This window comes from Lycorma delicatula, chromosome 1 (assembly GCF_047948215.1).
Source record: "Lycorma delicatula isolate Av1 chromosome 1, ASM4794821v1, whole genome shotgun sequence".
Lineage (NCBI taxonomy): Eukaryota > Metazoa > Arthropoda > Insecta > Hemiptera > Fulgoridae > Lycorma > Lycorma delicatula.
The window spans coordinates 257,283,688-257,293,180 of NC_134455.1; the positions used below are offsets into that span (position 1 = coordinate 257,283,688).

Below are 9,493 nucleotides of genomic sequence, written 5' to 3' on the forward strand. Positions count from 1 at the left end.
CAACATGCTTTATTCCATTTTTTATTAGAAGCACAGAACCTCCATGGGTCAGGGTGATTCATCATGTAAACTGAGTTAGCTCAGATTCTCAAGTAGCTCCATTCCGTGAAATGTGTTTCTGAGATAAGAACAATATCTACTAATTCCATAAGAATCATTGCCTCAAGTTTCTTTTGCCGGTTCAAGATCCCAATTATGTTCCATGTAGTGATCCTCAAAAAAATACCTTGTCATTAGCAGAGCCTAAAGACTACTTTCATCAGGAGACCAATAAGTTTCCTCATCTGTTGCATTAGAATTCAATTTTCATAGCTAACTGATGAAATTTGTCCTCAGAAGAACAATCAATAAAGTCGTTACGTGTTATTGTTACTTCGACATGTCAGTTGACTTATACATCAGAATACAGCAGACACAAGTAGTATTTTATTAATTATGTTTATAGTTGATTACTAATTAAAAAAGCTATTGTTTTACTTCCCTTCAAAATTATGTTTAGTTACTAAATGATTATATAAAAAACATATAACATATATAGTATAATATATATATTTCAAGTGTTACATTTTTATGATTGATGGAGTAGGGACATCATCAAATAAGTGAGTAAAGTCTGCATAATTTCAGTTGAGATATTTATCTTCTTTTATTTTTAATGAAAAATATAAATAAATTTATTAGAAGGATACCATACAAGAATACAAGAATAATTTATAATAAAAAATAATACTTATTTTCTTGGGCAACAATTTTAACTTGACTTTTAATATTATTATTAGTATATTGTTTAACCTGTTATTATTGTTTTAAACAGATCTCTTGACACCAAAGGTAGCTTATTCCTCAGTTTTATGATATGAAATAAATGAAAGAAAGAGTTATTATTGTACAGCAGGTTCATTAGCAAGCTGAGATAGTTTTCAAGAATTATTTAATTTTAAGCAATAATTATTATTTTTCTTTTCCAAGGTTACTCCTGGTAGAAGACATTCAGTGTTTCTTTTTTAATTTTGCAGAATGGTTTATTATCAAGCTTACCTTACCTTGGAAAATATCTAATGGCTGCTTTCACAAGTTACATTGCAGACTGGCTTAGAGCTACTGAGAAACTTTCAACAACAGCTATAAGGAAATTATTTACCACAATTGGTATTTTTTTTATTTATTCAAGATAAAATTGTTGCTTTATGTTTTATAAATCCTTTCTTAGTTCTTAAATATCTAATATACAAATTTTTAATATTGGAGAGAAAAAATAATCTGGTTATTCTGTATTTCATAATATTCTGGTGTTTAAAAAAGGTTTAAATAAATTATATTTTTGACAGATAGCAAAATATCTTATTGGGAAATAAGAATAGAGACTAGGAGATATCAAAATTGTTAAATGGTAAAACATACATAACTGATTACAGTTGTAGATGAAGTTACACAAATGACTAGTCTTAAATTCTGGTTAGAAGTAGGCAACATAAAATTTGTAAAATTTAAGTAATCTATTACAACTATGAATTATATTGCTATAAAAAAACATAAATAATAACAGTAGGCTACGTTGATATAATGATAAGCTTACTGACTTAGATCTGCTACTCTTGAATTTTATTGCTGGAAAGGTCTGGTATTTTTTTTAATTTCATCTGTCTCATCCTTCTTAAAATATGTCTTGTTAAAATATTGGTGCTTGTATGAGGTATGAAACCAATGTGGTAGGAATGAAACTACATGTATGTTGGGACAGAGAAATTATTTATTAATTGATTTTTATTTTCAGCTGTATTACTACCAGGATTATTGATGATACTAATGATCTTCTATGGGTGTGATCGTGTGGGCTCTGTTGCTATATTTACTATAGCACTAACTATAAATGGAGCAGTTACAGCAGGATATCTTGGAAATGGATTAGATATTGCCCCTAATTTTTCAGGTATTTATTTCCTATTGAGTTGCCAAATTTTGATTGTGATTTCTGTTTCTTGCATTTCTTAATAATATTAATTACAAAAAAATATATAAAGATAATTATTATCTAAACTCATGGTTGCCTTTTTTTGTTTTTCTCTTTGCTGCAATAATTCTTTTGCAGTGTCATAATTAAAGAAGTTGGTATTTTTTTTTCTGGAAAATTTTGTAAGACTCAAAAATTGCTGTTTTACCATTTTAAAAAATCTTATATTTGTCTAAATTTTTAGGATTTATTACTAAATATAATGCCTGTGAATATAAAGAATTATAAAATAATGTTTGCGAATTACCAATGACGAGTTAAATATTATACTCATTTCTAAGTATGGAACAATATCTGTGAAACATCATTCAGTTTTATGAAATATTATTCAGATCTCATTCTGTTAAGATGTAAATTCTTGATAATTTGTGAATATAACCAGTGAATATAACACTGATACTGTAGCATCTAATGGTATGCGAGCATTCTCAATAAAGATGCTAAACTTTACTAACATTTTTTTTTGCAACATTCTGGAATTCAATTTTTAGATTAGTGTACAGATCCCATAATGAATTTTCTCTCTCTTTATATTATCTTAAATTAAAATATTAATCTAAATAATCTCCTTTTTATGCAATCTTCTGACACTGTTCAGTAAATTTCACACCACAAGAACTTAAAACGCATACATTCTCACAAATATATATGATAATAAAACGTTTAATGTAATATGAACCACTGTATTTTAAAGTTACTGAGGTAGAGTTGAAATGTACATTAAAGCTGGAAATAAAAAGTCAAACTGTACTGTGCTGTTTGTAAGTACATTGCAGAATCATGACATATGAATACATATGTGATTCAAATATATATGTGTGTATCTTGTGTAATAGTTATGTATGATCTATGATAGTTACAGTACTGGTATATATGATAGTTATGCTGTGTTTCCCTTTAGGGCATGCAGCTGATTTATATTGGCATGCTGTAATAGACTTATTATGGATGTAATGGCAACTGATCATTGTTAAATAACAGGCAACTGTTGTATGAATTACTGTATTGTATTCACCCTCGCTGAAGCTTGATGCAAGGAAGGTGATGTTAATAGCATGTGTGCTCATGAAGAAATTAATTTTATTGCTGTTAAAAGTACTATAATTCTGAAAGACCATTTTTTCTGAAATCAAGAAAAAATGACAATTATTTCTTAAAAACTTGAGTGAATGAAATCACTGTTTGTTGATTATTTGAATTCTTGTAGTAAATATTATTAAATATATCTTGTTTTGAAATTAAAAAGTAGTAAATCCTATTTTTTTTTTCAGGAACAATTTTTGGAATGGCAAATACACTGTCTTCTTTTGGTGGATTTGTTTCTGCATATATGGTTGGGTCATTAACATATAACAATGTAAGATTTTTAATATGATGCATTAATAATGGTTAGTAATTTGTGAATCTACAATTTGCAACCTATGGCGAAGTGGCTAGCATAGTGCCATCCAAATAACCTTAAATAATGAAGTTGGGTACTTATTTAGTTAAAATACATGTTGTTATTTGCATTAAATATATTACAGTGAATGATATTACATTTTAAAGGCTATTCTGAAATTCCATTCAAAAATAATTTGAATTAAACATATAATATTAAATCTTTCAGTGCTAATAAAAATTCTTGTTGAAGATTAAGTGAACTTATGTTCATTTTAATAGTTCCGCAATTGATGAATACCTCATATACTTCATGGGGGAAGAGGTTGAGTTCTATAGTTTTTGTAAATGTCAAATAAAACACTTCCAGCATTATTTTAAGATAACTGATGGTTGAAGTTGTTACTTGATGAAAATCCATTATAACAAAAGAAAATAAAAAAATACATGTTATCTAATTTTTACAAAAATTTATTTAAAAAATCATAACTATTTTGGTACGCAGTGGCCTTCTCAGATGTTACAAACAGATTACTCAAGAGATGATCTAGATTGTATTCTGTTTGTTATATCTGAGGAATGTTACTGTGTACTGAAACAGCTGTCGTGATTTTTAACTAAATTTATATGAAAATCATATGACATATTTTGTTTATTTTCTTTTATTATTAAAAAAAAAATATATATATATTTTCACACATTGTCTAAATGAATATATTATGTTATAAAGCTAAAAAGAAGTGAGAAAAAGGATTTTAAATTTAAATTACCTAGATCAATGAGATGTTAACCACACATAGAACTAGTAGTGGTAGTAAGTTATTACCAGAAAAAGGTAACTTCTATAGCTAGTGTTATCTTATCAAATCTTATAATTTCATTCTTTAAGATTATACTTCATCACAGCAGTCTGTGAATCAACAGCCTGTGAACTCTTAACACTACGAAGGCTTTTGGTAGTTTCAGCTAAGCAGTCTTTAAATGGTTGTTAATTGAATCTCAACACAAGTAAACTGATACCATGGGCATTCAAGTGAAGTAAAAGTAACTACAGTTCTGATTGGAATTAAAATTATCTAATTCAATATCAGTTTAATGTTTGTTGTTATAGCTGATCACAAAGATACCACGGGGTTAAAAGAATTACAATGAAGTAGAATGTTAAGAGTGATAAACTTTAATATATGGAATTTTCTAATAGTATTTATTTACAAGAACTTTTATTTTCTTTTTAACTTGCAATTCATTAATTTTTATTTCTTCTAAACTAGAAATCCTCATAAAAAAGAGAACTTTCTCTTTTTCATAAATGTTGGTTAATTTTATTTTGCAGCAAACATATGGTCAGTGGCAGAAAGTTTTTGGTGTTCTGGCTGCAACATATACAATTGGAGGTCTTACGTTTTTGATTTTTGGAACAGGAAAGCTTCAGTCCTGGAATTCTCCAGCTGCCCCACAAACTGAAAGAAAAAATGATGTTGAACTGACAATAAAGAATAAGGAAACAATACCCCTAAAAAAGAAATAGATAATGATTTAAATTGTATTATCTAAATTTATGTAACTCATTGCTGTGCAATGGCTTATTTTAATCTAATTTTTTGGGACTGCTTTATAAATTTGAAGCATTACCAAAAATTTGTATTATTAGTCTCGCCAGTGTATTATTTTGCGCTATTTGTTATAAGAGCATAGTTTATTTATTCCTGTTTGTTAATACTGTTATTGGAACAAATATTCACTCTTAAGTACTTAATCTAAACACAGTTTGATTATGAAATTACCATATTGTTTGATCTATTTCTCAAGAATCTGACTTTGAAGATAAATGAGATATTGTTTTTTCTCTTAAGGTAGCATTTTATGTGCGCTAGTATCCAATATTTAAAAATTTAATGCCAGTATCCGATATTTAAAAATACAATACTACAGGTGACACAAAAAACAGGAACTTTTGAAAAATGTATCAAAAAAAATTTATTGACAGAAACCTAACCATTACAATTAAAAGATATAATACATATAAAAATAAAAAACATTAAATTATCAAAATACCTAATATCAGTTTTAAAATTACATCAGGTAGATGGTGTCCTACTCTATTTATGCACTCTGCCAATCTGCTGTTGAGGTTCCCTACTGCTCGCTGTTAATCTCAGGTGTAATGCCATGAATTTCTTTTTGAATTAGTTTATTTTAATTCACCCAGTGTTTTTGGTCAACTCTTATAGACCACGCTCTTAAGGTATCCCCACAAGGAAAAAATCAAAAACTGATAAATCTGGTGATCTTGGGGGCCAGGGAATACCACAGATTCTTGAGATGACAGAGTTATCTAATAATTCTTGCACAGCTGCCATTGATTACCTTGTAGTCTGTGACATCACACCGTCTGTTGAAGTCAGGCTTCATGCTGATGCTTAATTGTTCAATGCAGGTGTAACAAAAGATTGCAACATATGAGCATACCAATCTAATGTGACAGTCGTTGTTAGAAATTGAATGCCATGGGCTGTTTATGAGTGAAACATGTACTGTATTTTATGGAGTATGAGCACTTCTTGGTTGTCTTGTTGGTTTCTTTTTCAGACCAAATCCAGTCTCTTCAAAGTTTATAATCCCCATTTTTATCATGTGTTTTGATGAGACACACTCTAAATTGCAATGTGTTGGAACTCCCTCTGTGCACCTTCCAAAATATCATTGGTTTTGTGAAACATTTTTATGGCGAAAGTATGCTGCTGACCGTTCCACTGCTCCATAGACTGAATGGCAAGGTTGCGTCTGCATAAAGCAGTGATACAAACTGTACACAGCTGCCATTATACATTTCAAATATTCCTGTTTATTTTTTGTTTTACTTCATATAAAGTAATTTTTTGTGGTCCATGAATATTTTAGTTTTTCGTAGAATTTAAATTGAAAGGAAATTTTGTTTTTAAGATAATTATCAAGTTGATGAAATTTTATTTTTATTTATACAAGTATAATTTTTTGGTATCAACATACTTCTGAAGTATATATTATTTAAGAGAAATGAGAAATAATAAGAATTCTGCAAAGCTAAGATATTAGTTTGACAAACTATTAATGTGCTAAGATATTAAGTAAAAAATCTTGAAAACATTTTATATTATCTTTATTATATTTTTAATCTTAGTGTGTTATGTCTTTTTAAATGTTTTTGTACGATAAAACATTTCCAGTATAGGTCTGTTTAAAAATAGGAAAATCAATTGAACTCAGTTTGTGAATTCTTAATACAATGCTGTAGTGCCAAAAAGAAAATTAAAAGTTATATTTTTAACTTAAAAGATATCTAGATATAAATACTTTCTTCTTTACATAGTTCAATATTAAACGTCAGATTTTTCTTGTCTTCAGAAGGTTAGGAAACATGTGAGTATATATATTGGAAAAATATATTTGATATTTTGTGATTTTTCTTTAATGAATTTTTGTTTTTGTCAAATGTTATGTAATAATAATTTCTTATTGTTCAGATTTGTTGAGATCATTAATAACAACATCTCAACACACTTGAAGAATGTGAGATTTATAAGATTAAAAATTTTACAAAAACAAAATTTTTTTAATAAAAAATGAACATCGGTATCATTAACAAACTGCACTACTAGCAACTTCATTAAAAAGGTGTGCTAATTAACACAGAAACATGCATTGGAATAAACTTTTCCAAAAAAAAAAAAATGTTTAAATAACCTTTCCTTAATTATTACAAAAGTAACAATTTTGAAAAACTTCAGGATTACTTTGTGTAAGAAAGACAGAGCAGTGAGCATACTGTTAATTTTATACTTGTTAGATTATTTGAACTTCCAATTTTTTCTATACTAGTCTGAATTTAGAAAATGGCTAGGAAGAGTTTAGTTTTGATGATAAATGTGGAAGACGTGAAATAATGTGTAGAAAATAATCCAAAACAGAGCAGTATTAAGAATTCAGTTCAAATTGTATGTTTCTGTTCATCAGAAACATACAATTTTTTTTTTGTTAAAAAAAAAATTGTAAAACCTTGTTTATACAGAAAGAGAAAAATATACTTGTGTTGTTAATTATATGAAGTATAGCATCATAAATTTTTATTAGCGTATGCTTTTCGTTAGGTAGTTTTAAGTTAAGCTTCATTGTATAAGTTATTGAACAGTATTTTAATTTGGTCCAAAAAAACTGTTTGTTGTGGTCAATCAGATTAGTAAATCATCTGATTAACCCCAAATTTGATGTTAATGAAATTTTTTTGCATCAGTAACAATGACAGTGTATTATGGAGCTATTGAATTGGTGAATACGTTAGTGTCAGTAAAAAAAAAAATCCAAAAAATGGAATATGCATTATAAACTATTGTTATCTACTGCCTGTATTTGTGACTTAAAGTTTCACTAAATACTACACAGTCATTTTTTGTATACCATGAGAATTTTATCTAATAAATATTTTGGTACTCTGTCAACAATTTAAACACATTTCTTAAGAGTAAATGAATAAATAACAACTTTTTTAGAACATCTGTGAATAAACTATTGTTAATTCTGTATATCATTCTTTTATGCATCTGTATATAATTCTACACCATTCTTCTTCAGCTTTAATTATATGTTGTTTCTTTACTCACTGTTTTTCAGAATGTTTCTAAATAACTTTATAAGCCTTAAAATATTAAAGATAGATATTTTAAAATTACAACCTGGGGCAAAACATTTAGCTAGCCTAACACAGTAGTAGCCTAAATTTGCAACATATAATGTCCTTCATTAACTTATAATAAATGAAATTCAACTGTTATGTTACATGCAATGAATCATAATACAGAAGAGTTAGTCATAAAACGTATGCATCACACAATATATTGTCTGTTCAAATAAAATAAATTTGACTATTACATTGTTTTATGAAGTTTATTCATAGTTAATGTAGACTGTATAAAATGTTAATATTGAAAGTACGTTTAACTGAGTTTCAATTTTCAAGTACCTTTTGACTTAGACAAGTTTGACTTACATTTATGGAAAAGTTTATCTGTCAAACCACCATAAAAGTATCTGTAGTATAGAAATAATTAATATAACTATTATTATATTTCTTGATTAGTGTAATGAAATGTGATTTAGACTTTTTAAAAAACAAATTTAAAAAAAAAGTAATTTTCTTTCTAAATACACAAAACTATGTTTTTAAAAGGTCTTTTAGAACAGTTGTAATAAATCCTTTGTGAATAATGTTGCTAATCAAAGGTAATAGAAAAAGAAAAGATTATGAAAGTAATTCAATTTATTTAGAGTGAGTTATTTTTACATTGTTTTATTGATCTTTGTTAATTATTTTTAAACCTCTCAACAGAGGTTTAGAAAGTGTGTTTTAATATAAGTTAAAAAATGTATTGAGAATATAGCCACAAAATGATTTGAAAAATAATTCATGATAATCTTTGAAAGAAAATTACTTTATTTGGTTTTAAATTAATAATGAATTTTGTAAAAAACTATTTTTTTATTTTTTATTTTGTAAAAAAAAGTAATAAAATAATACATTTTATCTTGCATGTTTCTTCCTGTTTTCAAAATATGGATGGTGTACAACTGGTTAAATTGTTTGTTTCTCCCAAAACCTGTTCATCAGATATTCCTGTTTTTAATGAGTGCAATAAGAAATACCCTATAAAGTCCTATTTCCAAAAGTTCAAGAAATTTAAATTGCCAAATAACACATTCATATCTGCCAATTATGACAGATCATTCAAAATTAAGATTATTTTTTTAAACATTTATACCTAGAGGACTTGGAGTGTTTTACAGTGAAGCTGTGTTTGATGGGATTGATGTATTTTTTCATTCCAAGGTCTTATCAGTATTCTTTACAGTATAAAACCCATTTACTTGCTTATAATTTATTTTTTAATATTAATATTATGAAAATAACATTTTTCACTTTAGATTTATTTTATACTTCTGTTGTTTTCCAAAATAGAAACTGTATAATATTACATTATTAAATATTTTCATAATTAATTACTGCTCTTAGCTGTAAAAGGAAAAATTTGTTAAATTAATTTGCTCTTTAATTTTTAGTGTTTAAAAATA

At 27.0% G+C, this 9,493-nt stretch overlaps 1 protein-coding gene across 2 annotated transcripts in view; it reads left to right on the plus strand.

Moving 5' to 3' along the window:
- The window catches only part of LOC142330671 (sialin), a 162,683-nt gene extending 153,730 nt beyond the window's left edge, over nt 1-8,953 (plus strand). For both annotated transcript variants that reach the window (XM_075376118.1, XM_075376125.1), the window contains exons 8-11: nt 1,017-1,149; nt 1,775-1,930; nt 3,283-3,368; nt 4,725-8,953. In XM_075376118.1, the coding sequence (XP_075232233.1) occupies nt 1,017-1,149; nt 1,775-1,930; nt 3,283-3,368; nt 4,725-4,919 (570 nt within the window). In that variant the 3' untranslated portion in view covers nt 4,920-8,953. The remainder of the gene's footprint in view (nt 1-1,016; nt 1,150-1,774; nt 1,931-3,282; nt 3,369-4,724) is intronic.
- Nucleotides 8,954-9,493: the final 540 nt, after the last annotated feature.